The sequence below is a fragment of the Dromiciops gliroides genome, chromosome 1 (assembly GCF_019393635.1).
Source record: "Dromiciops gliroides isolate mDroGli1 chromosome 1, mDroGli1.pri, whole genome shotgun sequence".
NCBI lineage: Eukaryota > Metazoa > Chordata > Mammalia > Microbiotheria > Microbiotheriidae > Dromiciops > Dromiciops gliroides.
The window spans coordinates 705,153,241-705,174,743 of record NC_057861.1 but is presented as its reverse complement, the minus strand read 5'-3'; the positions used below and the strand labels follow the sequence as shown (position 1 = coordinate 705,174,743).

Genomic DNA, 21,503 nt, shown 5'->3' with positions numbered 1-21,503 from the left:
AGCGCCGCGGCGCAGGCTGGGCGCTGCCCCCCTGCCCCCCTGCCCCCGGGGCTCCCTTGTGAGGCCGGAGGCGGAGAGCGAACTCCCCATCCCTGGCGCCCCCCTCGGCTCTCTCGCTACTTAGTACGGTCCCCACCCCACGCGGGCACCGCAGCTCCTGTGGCTCACTCCAGGCCGGGGAGAGCCACTCGGTTCGGAGCCCCCAAGTCCGGTGCAGCCCCAGTCGGCAGCTCCGACGTCAGAGGCGAAGGCAGCCGGCCGCGGGGGCTGGCGCCCTCTCCTCCGCCGCCCTCCTTCCCTTCCAGACCAGCCGTGCCCTGCCCAGCCTCGGGTGCCCGCCTCTCGCTCTTCTCTCCCTCCTAACGTCCTCACTCTTCTCTCTCCTGTAGCCCCCCTGTGGCCCCCCGGCCCCGGCCCTCATGGAGGAACCCGGTGCCCACCTATGTCCAGCCTGGTAGGTGGCGGGCTGCCCGCACCGCATCCCCAGCGCTGTCCGGCCGCGTGGGGGGGGCTCCGTCCTGCGCAGCAGCCCCAGCGCTGCTCCTGCGCCGGGATGCCAGGCTGGAGGAAGAACCTCGCCTTGTGCCTGCAGCGGATGCAGGATGAAGGTAAGACGCGGCCGGCTTGGGGTGCACTAGGGAGGGGCCGAGGCGGGGAGCGGAGCTCGGGCCTGGGGTCCTGGGGGGCTGAGGACTCCGGGGCCATGGTCAGGGCGCGAGTTTGAAGGACCGAGTCCGTGGCAGCGGCGGCAGAGACTGGGGTGGAGGACGCACGCCCGGCGCTGCATCTCGGGGTCCTTGTTATTGTAGAGCTCCAATTCCCCCCTCCCCACCTCTACCCCCTGTATGAACTGCCTCCTGCGGGGAGGAGGACAAGTGACGGGCGCTTGTCCTGTTTCCCCGGGAATGGGGCTTGGAGGGACCATCACCGTCTGATGGGGACAGCAGCGTCTGTTCGGCCCTTAGGGGCGCATGGGGATTGGGGCGGGGGGCAGGGGCGAAGGAGGGCAGACTCCGGAATCTTGACTGTAGGGGACCTGGGTCTAGCTTGGAAATCAAGGGGTGGAGTGAGGTGAGGAGGAATACGGTCTGCAGAGAGAGAGAGAGAGGGGAGCAAGGGCTCGGGTTCCAACCGAGGGAGGGGAGGGGGTGTGCTCTCATTCACGAGGACCCAACTTTCTGGAAGCTCCCGTCAGTTTGTCTCGTTTACCCCCCCCACACCCCCCCGCCGGGAGGGGGTTGGCGTGCATTTCTGCTGCTGTGAGAGGGGATGTTGGTATTTGACCGGCTCTGGGCGCCCCTTCAAAGGCAAAGGGGTCTCCTGTGATTTTGTCTTGTTTTACCCCGGGCACCTGCCGTCTGGCCAGACAGACCCGCAGTTAGTGAAAGTTGCAGGGGAAACGCTTTTTCCAACCAGGAAGGATAAAACGGAAACGCAGTGTGGACTCCAGGCTGGCTAGCGAAGGACTTAGCGTAGGTGCGTCCACACCTTCCCGGTTCGCATCCCTCCCCCTCCCCCTCCCCCACGGCCTCCCCCAGGCCGCAGTGCTGCAGTGCCTCCTGCCAGCCTGGGCTAAGCTGAGCTGAGATGTATGGAATGGTCTGCCTAAACTTGAGGGCTTTCTGAGAAGCCCCCCAGGACCTGTTGTTCTTCCTGCCTCCTATACAGCCGGTCTGCCCTGCTTAGCAGAGTCAGGGGATCGGTTCTTAGCGGCAAGGCACCAGAAACCAACTTCATACTTCCTTGCTTACCCAGACTCAGCTTCTGGTTTGTCAGATTAGGGACCCTGGGCCACTACTCTATGTCAGAAAGTTTTGATTTTTAAAAAATTCATTGGTAGCCCTAAAATGGCAAGCTTGTAGGGGAGGAGGTTCACCCCCTTTCTGACCTCTGCGACCTCTCAGGCGGGTGTTAGCTTCCCAATGCCCTTGTGGATGAATGAACTGACTGATCTAGCCATCTTGAGGGCTGACAGCTTGGGGAGGGGGGTTGGCTTGTCCTGGGAACGAAATGGTTAACACTAGTGTGTCTGACTCATTCATGACGGTGTAAGATGCTCTTAGAAGTCTCCCCCAACCCAATTTCAAACTAGGGCAACGGAGAGGCTCCAAGTCGGGCAAATGACAGCCTGTGGCTGGAGGAGAGGCCCCGTGCCACTGTATAAATGGGATTGCATATCTATCTGTAGGTCCCGCTATGCACCCTGAGAAGCTTTTCAGGTCTCTTTAGAAAAGAACAAGTGAGAGAAACAGTGAATGAGGAGGTGGCTGGAAGGAGAAACCTGTTGTAGTCTGATATAGTTGCTGTGTCTATTGGGTCTGACTGCTGTGGTCAGGTTGCTTGGACTATCATCCATTTATCTTCTGCTACGAGTAACTTCTTAGCCTATGATGTCTCTAGCTGCTAATGGAAACCCCCTCAGCTGCTGATCTAAGAGGGTTAGATGTTGGCCTTGGAGCTGTGGAGAGCATGACTCCCAGGAGCCTGTGTGACTTGGTAGTGGTGGGGAATGAGAACTTGGACAAGGAAGCCTAAGGTAGGATCTGAAAGTGGATGTTGACACAGATGTGCCAGTGGTCTGTACTAGCTGAAACTTCTCACCAGAGTGAGGCAGGGTCGGAGGCATCTGGAAAAGAGGGCTTATCAATTCTAGGGCTTGAAGAGGCCTCGAAGATCATTTAGTTCAAACCCCGGTTTTAAACCTGGAGAAACCAAGGCCCAGAAAGTTGAGACTTTACCAAGGGACATTGACTTCAGCAGAATATTTACCCTATTTGTCTGCTTGTTGTAAATAGTATTTGTTAATAACTGGATGATTGAATATATGGACTAATTGAAAAGAAAGGAGGCAGATGCCATGGGATTCATGTCACTTTTTGCTATAAAAGGGACAAATGTTAATCTATCCTTCACTTTCCTCCTAGAGTTGTTGAGAAGGCTCATGGAATAATCAGATTCTACCTGATTGCACTCTGTCTCTCTGTCTCTGTCTCAGAATGGGAGTGAAATACCTTTGTCTTTCTCAGTCTCTTAATCTCTCTGTCTCTCTCTTCCTCTCCTCAGAATGGAAGTGAGTGAAATACCTTTGTCTTTCTCAGCCTTTCTCTCTCTCTCTCTTTCTCTCTCTCTCAGAATGGAAGTGAGTGAAATACCTTTGTCTTTCTCAGTATATCACTTTGGCTGACAACAGTTCCCTTGTGTCAGAGTATTCAGCATGGGATCCTGTTCAGTGCTCCCATATACCTTTCTGGATCTCTTTCACATTAGTCCCTTTCTTCTGCTCTATCTTGCAGCCAAACCACTCTACTAGCTGTTCCCTGAATTCATCCCATCCTTTTGCAGCATGGCATGGTACATTCTCTCTCAGTCTCTCTATCCCTGTGTTTCTCTCTGTCTCTGTCTTTATCTCTGTCTCTGAGTTGCTCTCACAGAGTCCTTGACTCAACATTTCATAGAGGAAGTCACTCCTTATCCTTCCACTTGCTATTGTTCTCTTTGCCCTCAGGTATTATTAGTGTGCCTAAGCATGTATTAGGTACTTACTATTTGCAAAGCCATAAGAACACAAAGACAAGTGACAAATGGCTTCTGCCTTTGTCCTTGAAGAATGTAAGCTTCTTGAGGGCAGGGACTTTTTTTTTGGTCTTTGTACCTCAAGAACCTGCCACAGTAGTTAATGCAGAGGAGAATTGAAGCGAGGAAGGGAATAAGTATCTAAACAGTGCCTACTGTTCTGTGTCAGGCACTGTGCTTTACAAATGCCATCTCATTGGATCCTCACAGGCAGATGCTATTATTGTTGCCATTTTACAGAGGCAAACAAAGGTTAAGTGACTTATCCAGGGTTACACATTTAGAAAGTGACAATAATTTGAACTCGGGTCTTTCTGATTCCAGACCCAGCTCTCTATTCACTGTTCCACCTCCATGGCTGGGGAGGGGAGGGAGGAAGGGTATCTAGAGACCATTTTGCTTATGTCTTTGTAAAGACAATTTGGTCCAATGGTATGCAGAAATACTTTGAGCTCTTCATGTAGCTCTCGGAGAAAGGTGCTTTATCATGCTGGGATGCAGTCAAATCCCTAGTTCTTACTTTGAAAATATTTGTGGGGATTGTATTGATCTTTCACCACTACACTGAATCAAAGCAACACCAAGTGCATCCACCAGCAGTAGCAGGAAGAAAATGCTGTGTTTAGTCTCAATTACTTGTAAGAAGCCAAACCAAACCCTCAGTGAGTCCATATGGTAGGGGAGCTGTCTTCCCAAGGGCTGGGCACCGAGGCAGACATTCTAAATTGTCCAAACCTAACTTGAAAGAGCCTTACTATGTGTGCATCAGAAAAGCCTCAGGAGTGACAGCTGGTAAGCCTTTCGACCGGTCTCTTTATCAGCGAGACAAGCTTTACCTGTCAAGATGACACAGATGCACATTGGTCACTTGCCTCAGCTCCAGTAATAGCCAGGAAGAAGCTCTTCTCCCTTGCTGTCCTTGGAGTTTATAGTGGCCATCTGACAATTATTTGGTATGATTTGATGAATGGAAACTAGTGAAATGGATGCTTCCAGAATCAGTCAGTTTTGAGGGCCTGAACTGCCTGCCCTGTGAACTGGCCTGTTGCCAAGTCTCCACCTTCCTGTGGCCTGGCTCTCTTAGGTTTTCTGGATTGTATTCACAGTCAATTACCACACATGGATTGGCTCCATCGTGTGGCAGTTTTAATCAACTCTCTGTCCAAAGGGTGGAACAAGGAAACGAACTGCTCTCACCATAAACCGGTTATTCTGGTCACAGACATGCAGCCTGTCGGTCTGAGTCACCTCCTCAGAGAGCCTGTGGAAGGCTGAAATAAACAGCTAAGTCTACATGACTTCAAATGTTCATATAAATTGAGAAAAAAAGACATACATCTCCAGCTGGGGCCTATGCTTACCCAGATAGCCAGGCTATCTTTAAGCTAACACTTAAAGTTTACCCTTTGGGAGGTCATGGAAGTTTATGAAGCATATTCTGTGAGAGAGGGATGCTAATGATATTCCCATTTTCAGATGGGAAAACTGAGGTGCAGAAACCCTCCAGGATAATTGTCAGGACTGGAATCACATCAACTCTTTCCATTTAAAGATCAGAAATGTAGAGCTTGAAGAAATCCTATAAGCCATTAAGGCCACCTTCCTCTTTTTAAAGATGAGCAAACCCAGCTACTGAAAGATTAAGGAACTTCCCTGGGATCACCAGATCCAGCATACTATCCCTGATTCTATTCTGCCTCAGGAGACCAACAGAATTTTCCATTTGCCATCCAGGTATTCATTGTCCTGGAGATACAACTTTCCATTCCCTTGGGAGTAAGGAGATTAATGTTCTCTTTTCATCTTTCTAATAGATCAGTAAAAACAGGCAATTATGTGTAGCCGTCACTAGGGTGAAAAAAGGATCTTACTCCCAATGCACAAAATTCAGAGGGCATTACATTTATAGGGTACAGACATCAACTGCAGTCCTTTAGCAATGTAGAAAGGACAGGGCATGTACCTGGTTAGCAAGAATAATTGGTTGAAATTGCAAATTCATTCTACCCTACTTTCTTGCCTTCTGGGTCCTCTGCAGAAGTAGTCTTGAGTTGGTGTTTTAGGGTCTGTGTTTCCCTCCATGATCTGGGGCTCACCTTCCCCAATACATATATCTTACCAGGGAGTTCCTTTTCTGCCACTGACCCTGGACACAGTCTGTGGTGCTTGCTCCTGGTGAAAAAAATTCCTAGTTATAGTTCTGAAAACTTTAGTGATTAACTTAGCTTGATTTAATATACATTTATTAAATGCCCATGGTGTGCAAAGCTCTGTACTAGACCCTTAAACCTAGAAAATTGGGGTGTCTTGTCCCAGGTCACAGAGGCAGTTAGTGGGACTAGAACCTAACTGGACTCTCCATCCACCCTCCCTCAATTACTTACACTTTTGTTAAGTGCCATGTCTTAGGCAGACCATAGTTTTAAGATGATGCCATTCTGAGCTGGCCACAGGGTGCCTACAGCATAGATCTGTCCAGGAGCTGCTTTGTATATGAAAGTGTCAATTTTCTTTGATGACAATCTGAAAAAGATAAGGCCATGGTTTATCTTTTATTGCCTTTAGTAACTTGTTGGGGGAGGCATCATGTGCTCAATTCAATGATGACCACATAGAAAGAATAAAAGACATAACCTATACAATCGATGAACAAGAATAACGAATGAACTTACTATGGGTCAGGCACTGTACTTGGCTCTGGGGATATTAAAAATGAAATCATCCCTGCCCTCAAAGTGCTTACATTCTGTCCTAGAAATTCCTTCTTGTAATAACTTCCATGAGATAGTAGAAGCAGTTAGGGAGTAGGTACCTAAGAAATGCTTGCATGGAGTGGATTAATGGGTCATCTGAGGAGGTAGAGAATACTACAACTGGAAGAATCTGAAAAGACTTTCCTCACAAGATATTTCCATGGAATAATGGAGCAAATGAAATAACTCTTTAGTGGCTAGCTGTCATAGTGGAGAGAGTGCTGGATCCTGAATCTGAAAGTTCAAATCTGACTTCACTGACTAACTAGCTCTGTGACTCTAGGCAAGTCACTTTGTCTACCTCATTTTCCTCATCTGTAAAGTTGGGATAAAAATAGAACCTACCTCATAGGGTTGTTATTGTGTGGATCAAACGAGATACTTGTAAAGTTCTTTGCAAAGTACTATAAGAATGCTATTATTATTGTTGTGGCTATTATTATTAAACTCTAATAAAGCACCATATAAATGTAAGTTATTATTATTCATTGACTTAGAAAGACACATGATTCGTTAAAAAAAAAGAAAGACACATAATAATTTCTTGGGTTGTTGTCAAGTACATGGTCAAAATCCATAAATTAGGAATATGACATAGTTGAAGGGACACTTAACTAGGGACTGGTAGACGGCTTCTAGCTGCTTCTTCAGTTACTTACATTGTGATCATGGCTGATGATTCTTCCATTTCTCACCCCCCCCCTTTGCTCATGTAAAGTGAGAGGTTTATACTAGTGATCTCCAAGGGTACTTCCAGCTCCAAAGTCCTCTGGAACAATCAGCATGTCCCTACATCAGGCAGACACAGTGAGATGTTACTCCTCATTGAGGAAGAACTGGGAAACCTTAAGTTTTGGAAACAAGAGGGTGACTGTCCTACTAGCTGTTGCTATAGTCAGAGACCTCCAGGGGGTGCAGTAACACCATATTGAGATGTCATCTACTCTGGGCCCCTGCTATAAGCTGTCTCCCCAACCCTGCTAGGTGGGTTTAGAGTGGGATTTTGGCTGGTGAAATGGGGCATGGGAAAAGGTGGGGTGTATGATTAATAGAGACAGTAGTCTTAATCATGAATACACACATTCACACAGATGGCTTAGCCTGGAGTTGCAATGAATATTTATTTCAGGCACATAGTATGTAGACAGTAACTCAGGTACTTAAGAGATGATTGTTGAATTGGACTCATCTAGGTGTTTTGTGTAGTGGGTAGGGGGATGAATCGTGGCACAAAAGTCAATGAGATGGGATCCCTGTCTCCAATGAACTTACAGTTTAGTACAGTGCTTTTTAGAGGGTATGTGGCTAAATCTTGGACGTTGTAACTGAAGATGAAAGAAAATTTAGAAATAATTTTGTTTAATGCATTTTATTTATCTAGTACATGTATAAGTATAATATTTGAAAAATAAACAGCTTATTTTTTACATATAGGCACTAACCTCAAGACATCGCCGACCTTGAACTTGCAGAAAACAACAACAACAACAAAAAACCCATATATTCTTATTGGAAGGAAATTGCACTTGGGTGAATCTCCTGACTCCTGTCATGTTGCCAACTTAAATGTTCGGTGTGGGTGTGCTGTCATTCTTCATGGCAAAGAAGAGAATGCTGTGAGCAAATAAAAATGTTTGAGAACTACTGATCTAGTAGATAAGGCATGACCCTATATATCCCAGGTCTTGCAAAGTCTACCAAGACAGTCTGTGATAAGTAGCCTAAAAGGCAGACAGAGTTAGTGCTATTAGCGTTCAGAGGAGGAATGTTCCCGCTCTGGCAACGAAGGTATAATTCATAGAACAGGTGGTGCTTGTTTTGCATCTTCAAGGATGGTGAGAATTTTGATTGGGGAAGGGGGGAGAGAGATGTAAGGACTGGGAAAGGACATTCTAGGCAGAGGAAGGCACAGACTTTAGAGCCAGAATAAGGCTTCGAGATCATTTCATCCAGCGTCTTTATTTTATGTATAAGGAAGCCGAGGTCTACGAGAGAGAGAGAGAGAGAGGGATTGGTTCAAAATCACACAACAAACAAATGGTGAAAGGGGGAAGGAGAAGGGCAGTGGAAGCTGAAGCAGAAACGTGCAGAATTGTCCACTCTTTTCAAGAACATTTATACTGTGACTGTGAGAGTGTGTAAGATGCTCTTAAGAGTATAGCACGGTATGATGGAAAGGACACGGGATTTGGATTCCAAGTCCCGGCTCCCCGGCTCAGCTTTGCCTGCTAATTAGAAGTGACCTTGGGCAGGGCCTTTCTCTGGGCTTCAGTTAATTCATCTTTCCAATGGAGGGCTTCTAACATTCTAAATGTCTGTTGAAGTCTATGCTTATGATTCCAAATGGTTAGAAGGATGGGGACAGATTAAAAAGAGGTCATGTGTAGTAATGGGAAGAGCAGACTTGGAGTCAGGCTTTCTCTGCCCTGTCTCATCAATGAGCCTGTAGGCAAAACATGGTGCCTCTCAGCCTCATTTTTTTCTTTGGTAAAATGGGGATAATAATACTACTGATGGCACCTCCCTTACAGGGTTGTTACAAAGATCAAATAAATGTCAGCAATTGCTACCATCATTGCCATCTTACTGATTATTAATAAAAAGGGATTTGTCAGCCTGTAAAGGCAAAAAACTAAGCATCGAACTGGTTGAAATCAGTACAATTATGGTCATGGATTTGTTCCCCAAGGCCATAAATGCTAGGTTGAAAGAACCACCATTTGAAACTTGGGTTTGGAATAATAAATTAATGGGATTCATTGCCTCAAGCTGTGATTGAGGGAGGAAACATAAATGAATTTTCAAGTAACAGAGACAGAAATAGTAAAGTACCTAAGCTTTGAGGTTTAAAGGAGAACCATCATACCCCACACAAACACATCTATTTGGGTTGCCATTACCAGTAAAATCCTGGGCCATCTTCCTGGCAGGGCATGAGAGAGGAAATGGCATTAGGTTCCATGCTGGTATACATCCTCTGGGCTGGTAATGCCCAGAATTCTCTAGGTGAGACTGTGTCTGCACTGAGCCTCCCCAGATGCAGGTTTGTTATGACTGGTGCAGAACTCAAAGGGATATACACCAGCAGGCCACGAATAGAGTAGCATCTCTTTCTTCTTGTCCCAAACTGTTCCGAGAGGGGAAATGCTGCAGGAAGTGGTGTGTGTATGTGTGTGTGTGTGTGTGTGTGTGTGTGTGTGTTTCTCACCACTGTGTACAGCCAGCTGATGGGTCCTTGCGCTGGTTACCTAGGTGACAGCTATAGGACGATAGAGTGGGATGCAATTGGCTGCCTGCTCTCTCCTGCTGCTCATCAGGCTGTTCAGGATTATGGGCAGAGGTTACAAATGCTAAATGGGAACACACCGAGGTAGTGTCGGGATCAGGGAAATGTTCAGGGATCAGAACTGTGTGCCTGTGCACGTGTGTATCAGTGCATGTGTGCACATGAATGTGTCTGTGTAAGAAGAAATCAACATCTGGGCTTAGGGTATTTTATGATGTGAAACATCTGTTAGGTTCCAGGGTAACAAGAGATTTGAGAAGAGATCAGGTAAGAAGGAATCCCCCCAATTATTGTGATTTGAGTATTAATTGAGTATTAAATTCTGGTGTGAAATTAATTGTGGAACCAGCAAAACTGGAGTGAAGACTTTAACTGCTGAAGTTACTTCCCGTAGCATAGACAGTGATGTGAACATCTGGAATCTTACCCAGGACTTGGGTAGATATTTCAGCCTGTTTTCTTTTTTAAATGAACAATAAAAAAGTGAACAATAGCTGGGGTCTTTTCTTTCCCTTCCATGATCACAAGGGAAAAGGCAAGGAATATATACTCGTATTTTGCATTGGGGGCAGAGTGGAATAAAAATGGTTTTCCCCTGCCCTTTTAAAAATTGACTCCTCTACAACCATCTATAGAAGGATTTGAAAAACCAACAGCCTTCACTCAATTTAACATTCTGAGTCTGTGTTCCCCAGTCCTGCTGCACACTTTGCAGTGTTAGGATGGTGCCATATCAGACGATGGTGCAAGAATTCCCAGCCACCAGTTCTTTGCCTCCACAGTTCCCAGGGATGGAACAGAGCTAATGTTCTCTGTGTGACTTGACTGCTTTTCCCTTCATCAGTGGGTTCATTCTCATACTACTCACCTACCAAGAAGCATTTATTAAGTGCCTAATTGTGCCTAGCACAACACACACACACACACAGTCTCTTTCATCAGGTATTTGTACTTTATTGTGAATGGTATTAATGAGGAAAAATGATATTCACAGATCCTGAACAAATTGTTAAGCGCGTTTGTTCCCAAAGCTAACTGATGCTTAAACACACATATACATACACATACACATATCCCTCTTTTGATGTACTAAGAATCCCTAGTGAGGAGGGTAAGAAGAGACCTATTGATTTTGTGGTTATTAATGGACATTTAGAACAGTTTTGGACTCATGACAGATCTCTCTAACTCTCTCTCCCTCCCTCCCTCCCTCCCTCTCTCTCTCTCTCTCTCTCTCTCTCTCTCTCTCTCTCTCTCTCTCTCTCTCTCTCTCTCTCCTTTCCTCCTTTCCCCCTTCCTCTGTCCCCCACCCTCTCTCCTTTCCTCCTTTCCTCTCTTCCTCCCTTTCCTTTTTCTCTGTCTCTGTTTCTGTTTGTCTGTCTCTGTTCCAGTTGATGTTTTACAGAAACATATAGAAGACATTTAAATTCAGGGCTGTTTCTTTAAAAAACTTAACTCAGGAAAAGGCAGAGACCCCCTCCACTACATTCTAATGGATGGAAACTTGTAAGAAAACAGCTTCTATGTAAGGATCTATTCATTGATGCCCCATTGTCCGTGGCAAAATTCATTCAATTATTCAGCATTTACCTGCAGAAGACCTACAGTGTTTAGGGAACAGTGCTATGAGGCATTCTGGAAGCCACAATAATGAATTAAATATGAGTTCCACCATCAGAAAGTGTGTAAGATAATCGGAGGCTTGTGAGACCCTTGATTCTGGTTCTATCTTACAGGGTGATGACCTAGAACAGTGGAGTTAGAGTCAATGAACCCAGTTTGAAACCTAGCTCTACTATTCCCTGTATGAAGTTAAGCAAGTCACTCAATTTTACTGGTCCTGTTTCCTCCTTTTTGAAATGGAAAGAGTTGACCCAAGATGACTCCTCATCTCTAATTCTATGGTCCTATGATGACTGAAATGCTTATCAATGATAACAAAACCCATCAACTATATCCACCCATTCCTCCTTCTGTTCCAGTCTAGCTGGGGTCCTTCCTGTCCTCTACTTAGATTCCTTCCTGATTCTGTGCCTTGAACATGTCAACCCTACTTGGGACTTACTCTCTTTTCCTTTCTGTTTATGCAGATCCCCACCTCCCAGAGTCCTCTGAGGTAGGGAGACCATAGAAAGAACCAGGAGAGATATACTGGAATCCCAGCTGTGCCTCAATCTCAGTGTATGACCTTAAACAAGACAGTTTCCTATGCCTTATTTTCCTTCCTTGTAAAATGAAGAAGTTGGGCTAGAGGGCCTATAAAAAGTCCCTTTCAATGCTAAACCATGTGAATCTATGACTCTCATGCTCATTGTTTCAAATGAGAAAAGACGGGACAGAATGGTTAAGTCACATGGCCAATGTCACTAGTTAGTTAGTCATGGAGCCAAGATTGGAATCCCCATCTCCTAATTCCTCTAATTCTGTTTTCGCTACATTATGATGTTTCTAATGGCTCCATGTGCTTGTCTCTGTAGTATGCAGAGCCTAGTTGGGGCTCAATGAATACTTAATTTATTGATTTTGTATGTTCCCAGGGACTCATTCCACAAAATAGAATGAGATAAGGTTTTCTGTTTCTCAGTTCAAAGGAGAGAACTCTTCCTACCCTCTCATTTTATCAGTGAGACAAAGCCCAATTGCTTTCCTTGGTTGCCCCAGCTCGCTCCAGAAGAAGGTAGCAGCAAACATTCAGATGTGAGCCATGTCCCAGTTGGGTCTTCAGAAGAGGAGATGCCTTCCTCTTACTTGTTGTCTCATCAACATGAGATGTTCTTGGCAGATCCTAATTATGTGTATGGGATTCCCAGCCAGGCCTCTGGCCAAAGTTAAATTCAGTGATGCCAGTGACAGGCTTGAAAATACTACTTCCCACTGGGGAATTTAGTCCGCTAAAGATCATTTTTGCAGGGGCATTCCAAGCTTTGGAAATACTCCCTTCTGGGATTAGGGCAGACCTACACTGGAAAGGCCCCTTACCTTCAGCTTGAGCTCAGTATTGTTGATAGAGCAGGTGATGAAATCCAAATGGGGAAGGTTCCATTTATTGTCTGTTTCATTTGTATAACATGAGTTTGTTCCTGACCTCATCAAATTTCAACTCTGGCAATGTATTTTTTTTTCCACATAGCTATTGGTAGCTTGATTTTCTTCTTTTGAAAACTGCCTGTTCATATGTATTATTTGACTTTGGAAAATGATCACTCCTGACTCAAGATGAAGAATGAATTATACATTTTTGTATATGGTCAATGTGGGTGTTTGTTTTTCTTTACTATGCATATTTGTTTTGAGTTTTGTTTTTGTTTTTCATTTTTTCCAACGGAAGCTTGGGAGGGAGAGAAAAATAAATACTTATTAACTAAAGAAAATTGTTAACTCCTCTGCCAGCCAGATTCAGGAGCCTCCAGAATCTGGTGCCATCTTGCCTATTCTATCTATTTTCCCATACCCTTTTAGAACAGTGAGCCCCTCTTGTTTAAGTAGTCATACAGGACTTCTGAGTGGTGTCTCCATATTTGTTCTGTATTCCTTCCTCCCTCCCTATCTGTATTCATGTTATTTTTTCCCTGAAACTGAACTAGAGACAAACCTTTCTCATTTCCATATTTAATCACCCATCCTTTAAGCCACAACTCAAGTTTCACCTTCTCCAAGAATTCTTCCCTTCTTAGAGGCAGCATTATATAGGAGAAAGAGTCTTGGGCTAAGAATCAAGACTGGTTTTGGTTCTGAACCCTTTCCAAGAGTGGACATTTATTCAGAACATAAAGGTTTGCAGAGCACTTTATGTGCCTGTCTTTTTGGTTCTCATGACCACCCTATGAGGGACGTACCACAAATATCTTATACCCATTTGTCAGACAAGGAAGGTGAGGCTCAGCAGTCGTATAACTAGTGTCAGAAATGGGTCTCCACCCCAGGCATCTCCTGCACACAAGTCCAGTGCTTTTCCCAAGTTATCATTTGATGGTCTCTGTTGTCTCATTCAACTTTAACGTTATCTGACTCTAAGACCTCTCACACAGCTAAGCACAAACCTTTTTAAAAATTCTCTAATCGTGTCTTGTCTCCTCAATTAAATTTTAAGCTCCTTGAGGTCAGGGACCATCCTTGGCACAGGGTAGAGCACATAGATACTGCTCAGTAAATGCTTCTAGTAAGTAAGTCAACGAGCATTTATTAAGCACTTACTATATGCCAGGCACTGAGCTAAGCACTGTGGATACAAAGAAGGGGGGGGGGAGAATAAACAAACCAAGGACCCTGCCTTCAAGTGTCTTACATTATAATGAGGAAGATAATATGTATTTAAATACATACAAATAAGATATATACATACATACATACATACATACATATATATATATATATACATATATATATATATATATATATATATATATATATATATATATAGGCTGAATACAAAGAAATCACAGAGTGAAGAGACTACCAGTGGGATTTGGAGTTGGAGGAGTGAGGATGGGGAACTGCCTCCTGTAGAAGGTGGGATTGGAGTCTTGAAGGAAGGCAGAGTCAAGGAGGGAGAACATTCCAGGCATGGAGAATAGCTATTGAAATGACATGAGATCTTTACATGTAACTGGAAAATATCCTTACATGTAACTGGAAAATATTAAAATACTTTTATTTACAAAAAAGACATGAGTCAGGAAATGGAGCATTGTGTATGAGGAACAGCAAGAAGTCCAGAATTTCTGGATCTTTGAATCACAGTGTATGTGGAGGGAAGTGAAGTGTAAGAAGACTGAAACCATATGATTAACTAACTCATTGAGCTCTTATTGTGTGCTGACTAGGGGCTACATTTCATAGGCCAAAAAATAGAGCTTGGAAGTGCCTTAGGAACTATTTAATCTATTGCACTCTTCTCCCCAATTTAACAGAAGGAGAAACTGAGACCCAAGAGGAAGAATGTCTTGCTCAAGATTGCTCATCAAGTTAGTGGCAATACTACAATTAGAATATGGGTCTTGTGCCTCCTGGGCCAGTGTTCTCACATTAGGCCATGCTGCTTGGCTTGTGTCTCTCAGGAAGTGAGGTTGATATTGAGCATTCTGGAAATAAATTCAGTTGGCTAGATTTCCTCTCCAGCTGGTGAATTGGGCTCCATTAAAGAGTGTGCCTTTCCCAGTCAGACTTCCTTAAGGCAGTCATGCCCATGCCTTATGCAGAGTAAGCTTTGGCCTCGATTATTTAACCTTGGTATTCTTAAAGACCACCTTTTCCATTGTATTTACCTCATTCCTGAATCTTCCACCCCCAAAAACGCTATTATTAGTTACCTTCAAGGAGGTACACTCTCTTAAAGAGATGAATGGCTGGCGGCTTTTGGGAATGTGTGAATGCCTATTAATGTAACTGGCATTTATTAGTCTGTGCTATATAGAGGCAACAATAAAAGGTGTGTGTGTGTGTGTGTGTGTGTGTGTGTGTGTGTGAGAGAGAGAGAGAGAGAGACAGAGACAGAGACAGAGACAGAGACAGAGACAGAGAGACAGACAGAGAGGGACAGAGAAGCAGAGACAGAGACAGAGAGATAGAGATACCTTGTATCAGTCCATTGGTACTTGTCCTAATTAAATTAAACAAACATTTAAGTGCTTACCACCTGTAAAGTACAGTACTAGGTGTTAGAGATATAATGACAAAAAATGAAATAATTTCAGGCTTAAAGAAACATCTTCCCTTTGGGGATAGTGGGGATTCATCATAGACAAGGAAAAGTAAATGCAAGATAACTGAAGATGGGAGAGAGGAGTTCGTTCCTGAATTGGGCCTTTAAAGAAAACTAGTCAGGGAACCAGGGAGATGAGGAGAGAGTACCTGGCATGCACCGGAGGTGCCTTGTGCAAATGCTCCCAGGTAGGAGTGTCAGGACTCATTCTCAATGTTGGATTTTAAAGTACTTGAAAACAAGAATTGCTCTAACTTGCTATCCTTTTATCCTCAAATGCCTAATACAGGGCATCACACTAGGTATTTAATGACTTTTAAAGTGGGTTGAACACACACTCCTCTATACCTTCATTTTATTAATTTTTTTGGGTGAGGTAATTGGGGTTAAGTGACTTGCCCAGGGTCACACAGCTAGTAAGTGTTAAGTGTCTGAGGCTGAATTTGAACTCAGGTCCTCCTGACTTCAAGGCTGGTGCTCTATCCACTGCGCCACCTAGCTGCCCCTGTACCTTCATTTTATAGAGACAGAAATCAGATCCTGTAGAGAGCATGAGAATTGTGAAAGGACATTCCTCAGGGGCAGAAGCTATATTTTATGCTATTTATATTCCCCAATGCTCAATGTGGGGCTCTGCACATAGCCAGTACTAAGATGTGATTTTTTTGGAAGTGGTAGTGATGATGGTGACTATGATAACACTGAAGCCTTGAGTCAGTCTTTATTTCATGGCTGTCTCTCACCATTAAGTCACCAAAGTGAGGGACCAGAACACAGCCTTGTGGGTAGTGTTTAGAACTAAAATTACACCTTGAGACCACTCTTGTCTACTGTGGTTTTTTCACAGCAGTGCTATCCTAGTTTGGTCCATAGGTGATTCAATTCGTCTCAATTCAGCAAATACTTCTTAAGTACCTCCTACAAGTAGTTATGGGGCAGATGAAGTGTGTGAAGATGGGGGGGAGCAGGGCAGGGCGAGGAAATGATTATGTCAAGGTCCTTGAAGAGATGGGAGGGGGATGGAAGCAAATCTACAAGGGTAGCTGGCCTTGGTACTGACAAAGAGTAGAGAGCAGTTGCAGATGCTGAAGAGCTGTCTAGTAAAACTCAGGCTGATGATAGATTGATGGAAACTGCAAATTACCGTGAGTAGTTCTTAACTAATTTTTCAATAAGAGAGTCCAGAATGTGCTAGTGATTAGGAAATGGAGTTATTGTACCTGAAACCTGCTTTGTCCTGCCTCCTGCTGAGCAGAAAGGGGGCAGAGAGTTTTAAAGGCATGTTTAACAGACCGATCAGTATGTGACTTGAGTAGATAAAGGATTTATCTTTTTTAGAGATGGAGTAGATCTTCCAGAGGGAGCTCTATCTATAGAATTGTTTGTGGTATAGGAACAAAGCCCTGGGATGGAGTTCTAACCACCCCCATGCCAGGTTCTAGTCTTTATTGTGTCACTTCTTAGTTATGCAAGGCCCTTCACCTCCTCTCATCTATGTTTCAACTATCAAATAAGGACATTGGACCCATTGACCTTTAAGCTCCCTTCCATCTTTTAACATTCTAGGTGATGTGAGTTCATCTTTGAGGGCAGATTCTAAACAATTTTGGCTGTAGGAAATATTCCATTGGGTTTGTATTTATTTTGTTTTGTTTTTAACAATTTTAGGAGATTGGTCTGATAGTTTAGACAGAATACCATTATTGGCTCCTAGCTAAGGAGCTCACACAGCTCCTAGAACCTACTGAATATGGATAGACTATTTAGGACTACATGCTTGAATGAAGTGACTTATCCATAATTAGCATGGATTTGTGTTCTTATGAAAGCCACATGATGAGAAACATTTTACTTCATTCGACATCCATCATTTTTGGGATGGCTGAACCCCAAATTTCTCACTGGGGTATGTCATAATAGTTTTCTCAAGGGTCAATATTCAGTCAAAACATGTTTATTAAGGGAGAGAGTCAGCACAGTATAGTGCAAACAGCAACAGGCTCAGAGCTGGAAAACCTGGGATCCAGTTGTGACCTTGGACATGTCATTTAACTTCCTAACTTCAGTTTCCTCAACTACAAAATGGGGATGATAATACCACAGTGCCTACTTTAGTGGTTTTTTTGTGAGGGTTTAATGAGATAATGCATTTGAAGGCTTTGTTAATCTTTATCATTCATTGTTTTCCATGTCAGTTCACAAAAATGTATTAAGTACCTACTATGTGCCAGATGGGCAGCTAGGTAGTGCAGTGGATAGAGCTCTGGGGCCTGGAGTCAGAAAGACCTGAGTTTGAATGTGGCCTCAGACATTTGCTAGCTGTGTGACCAGACAAGTCACTTCATCCTGTTTGTCTCAGTTTTTTCATCTGTTAAATAAGCTGGAGAAGATAATGGCAAATAATTCCAGTATCTTTGCCAAGAAAATTCCAAATGGGGCCTCAAAGAGTTGGACATGAGAGAAGCAGCTGGTCAACAACAACATGTGCCATGCATTATACAATGTGCTAGGGGTACAAAGAAAGCACAAGCCAGTCCCTGCCCTCAAGGAGCTCACAATCTAATGGGAGAGACAACCTGCAAACACATGGGGCATCATACTACAGAGTAGAGTGATAGAAGTTTGGGAAAAAGAGAAGAGTAAGACTTAGCTGCTCTTATGAAATTTGTGTACTCCAGCAGATAAAACACACACACGCACACACAGAAATACAAATTAAGCACCTACAAAGAATAGAAAGTGCCATGAGATCACTTAGATTTGTAAAAGGGCCTGAATTTAGATATGTGAAAAGGATCAAAGACTTACAGCTAGAAAGACACTCAGAGGTCATCTAGTCAATAAATTAATTAATTTGAGGCAGCTAGATGGCTCAGTGGATAAAGCACCAGTCCTGGATTGAGGAGGACCTGAGGTCAAATCCGGCCTCAGACACTTGACATGTACTAGCTGTGTGGCCCTGGGCAAGCTGGGCAAGTCACTTAACCCTCATTGGCCCACCAAAAAAAATAGATTAATCAATTTACAAGCATTTATTATGTGCCTCTATCTGACAGGCACTGTGCTAAGCACTGAGGATGCAAACATAAAGAATGAAACAATTTCTACTTGCAGTAAACATATTCTAATGGGGAAAAACAACAGAAACAGAAAAATAGAGAATACACATATAAAGTAGATAAATAAAAATATATGCCAAGTAGTTAAATACAAGATAGTTTGGAAGGGAGGGCACTAGCAGTTTCTCTCTTAGTACCAGTTTTGTGCCTGGTGCATGAGAAGCATTTCTTGGGCAGGGCAATGAGGGTTAAGTGACTTGCCCAGAATCACATGACTAGTAAGTGTCAAGTGTCTGAGGCCTGATTTGAACTCAGGTCCTCCTGAATCCAGTGTTGGTTCTTTATCCACCGTGTCAACTAGCTGCCCCCTGACATGAGAAGAATTTAATAAATGCTTGGTGATGATGATCATGGTGGAGGCTCTGATGGTGGTGGTGGTGAATTAGGAAAATCTTCATGCAGAAGATGATGCCTGAGATGCATCTTAAGGGAAAAGGGGGCTTTGAGGTAGAGCTGAAGAGGGAGGCACTTCGATGAGAGAGAGAGAGTATCCTGTGTGAGAAAGAGAAAGAAGGCCAGCTTGGTTATATCACCGAGTGTGGTAAGGGGAGCAATGTCAAATGAGGTTGGAAAGATAGTTTGGGATGAGATTCTGAAGGGCTTTAAAAGCTAAACAAAAGAGTTTCTATTTTACTCTCGAGGTAATAAGAGCCACTGGGGTTGATTGAATAGTGATGTGACAAGTTCAGATCTGTGCTTAAGGGAAATTCCTTTGGCAGAATTGTGTAGGACAAACTAGAGTAGGAAGAGACTTGAGGCTTTTGTTTGTTGTTGTTCAGTCATTTCAGTTGTGTCTGAGTTGGTGACCCGATTTGGGGTTTTCTTGACAAAGATACTGGACTCCTTTGCCATTTACTTCTCCAGCTCGTTTTACAGGTGAGGATACTGGGGTAAACAGGGTGAAATGACTTGCCCAGGGTCACAGAAACTAGTGTCTGAGACTAGATTCGAACTCAGGAAGATGAGTCTTTCTGCCTCCAGGACTGGCATGGCACTCTATCCACTGCACCATCTGGGTGTCCCAAGGAGAGACTCAAGGCAGGGAGCACCAATTAGAAGGCTGCTGCAGTCATGCAGGTGTGAGGTGATGACGGTGTGAACTAAAGTGCTAGCTGTGTGAATAGTAGGAAGAAAGAGTTGAATTCTCTAGATGAAGGTGGAGCTGCAGTCGATTGTAACATGATCTAGCATGTGCCAACTATCTGCAAGCCTATACAAATTCAGATAGACAGCGATGCCTGCTTACCCCTGTGCTGAGCCTGGGGTAAGATCATGCACAAAACCAGAACCATCTCTGGGGACAGAGAAACAGTACTGCCATGCTAGCTCCTTCTGCTCTGATCTGAGTTGAGCCCAGGATCATCATTTGACCAATGGTCAAATTTGTGGGCCAGAAAGATGGCTCTGGTTTTCCCTTAGATTTCCTGATGACTATGAGGTCTGATGCACTTACGTTTTTATTTGAGTGGTACAGTTAGGCTGGACTTCTGCCCCTTACTCTGCCATCTTTGCTGGTCACACCCATGGCATTCTTTTGGATAAGATGGAAAGATTTGTGCCAGACAACAGTGTAATTATTGTAGCTCTGTCCTGGGCCCTCTTCTCTTTTCCCCTTTATATTATTTCACTTGGTTCACTTGGTTATTTCACTCATCAGCTCTCAACGATTCAATTAGCATGTCTACACTGACAATTCACAAATCTACTTATCTTGCCCTAAGCTCTCTGCTCAGCTTCAGTCATGTATCTTCAATTGCCTATTAGATATATCAAGCTGTATGTCCTGTAGACATCCTACATTCAACATATCCCAAATTGAAATCATTATCTTACCTCCCAAACACTCCCCTCTTCCAAATTTACCAATTACTGTTGAGGGCACCACTGTCCTCCTAATCCTTCAGGCTTACAAAGTGTCTTCTTTGACTCCTCACTATATTGTATCACCTTTCCCCGTATCTTATTTGTTGCCAGGGTCTATCAATTTTACCTTTGTAACATCTCTCGAACAAAACCTCCTTCTCTTCTCTGATAGTGATATGACCTTGTTGCTTTTTCGGCCTCATATCTCTCCCCACTCCAGTCCATTCTCTGATCAGCTGCCAAATGATTTTCCCAGAGCATAGGGCCCTCCCATGTCATCCTAATTCCCCTATTTATCAAACACCAGTGAGTCCCTATCACCTCCAGGATAAAATATAAAGTCTTCTCTTTGGTGTTCAAAGCCCTTCAAAACTTACCCCTACACACACACACACACACACACACACACACACACACACACACACACACACACACACACACCCCTCCCTTTCTAGTCTTCTTCCATCTTATACACCCCTCCCCCCACCACATGAGTTTCAGTCTAATGACACTGGTCTGCACTAACAAGACACTCTATCTCCAACTCTGGGCATCTTTACTGACTGTCTCCTATTTTCACTTGCTCTACAGAGAGAGCCTGGAATGCTTTCCCTCCTTATCTATGCCCACTCACTTCCCTGGTTTCTTTCAAGTCTCTGCTAAAATCTTACCTTCTACACAAAGTCTTCTCATTCTTCTTCTTCTTCTTCTTCTTCTTCTTCTTCTTCTTCTTCTTCTTCTTCTTCTTCTTCTTCTTCTTCTTCTGGGCAGGGCAATGAGGGTTAAGTGACTTGCCCAGGGTCACACAGCTAGTTAAGTGTCAAGTGTCTGAGGCTGGATTTGAACTCAGGTCCTCCTGAATCCAAGGCCAGTGCTTTATCCACTGCACCACCTAGCTGCCCCCTTCCCATTCTTCTTAATTTTAGTGCCTTCCCTCTTAATCATTGCCAATTTATCTTGTATTCATCATCTTATTTATACATGGTTGTTTGCATATTGTTTCCTTCATTAGATTGTAAGCTCCATGAGGGCAGGAATTGTCTTTTGCCTTTTTGTATTCCCAGCACACAGCACAGTGGCTGGCATATAGTAAACACTTAATAAATGCAATGTACCAGGTACTGGGGATACAAATATGATAAATGCACTATCCACTGTGTTTGCAAGAAGCTTCTTTGCCTAGGAATTGGAAATGGAGGGGCTGCCCA

General features: G+C 44.0%; 1 protein-coding gene across 1 annotated transcript in view; it reads left to right on the top strand.

Moving 5' to 3' along the window:
- The first annotated feature begins 399 nt into the window (after nucleotides 1–399).
- The window catches only part of GRIP2 (glutamate receptor interacting protein 2), a 409,705-nt gene continuing 388,601 nt past the window's right edge, over nucleotides 400–21,503 (top strand). Inside the window, exon 1 of the mRNA XM_043977635.1 lies at nucleotides 400–608. Within this exon, the coding sequence (XP_043833570.1) occupies nucleotides 443–608 (166 nt within the window). The 5' untranslated portion in view covers nucleotides 400–442. The remainder of the gene's footprint in view (nucleotides 609–21,503) is intronic.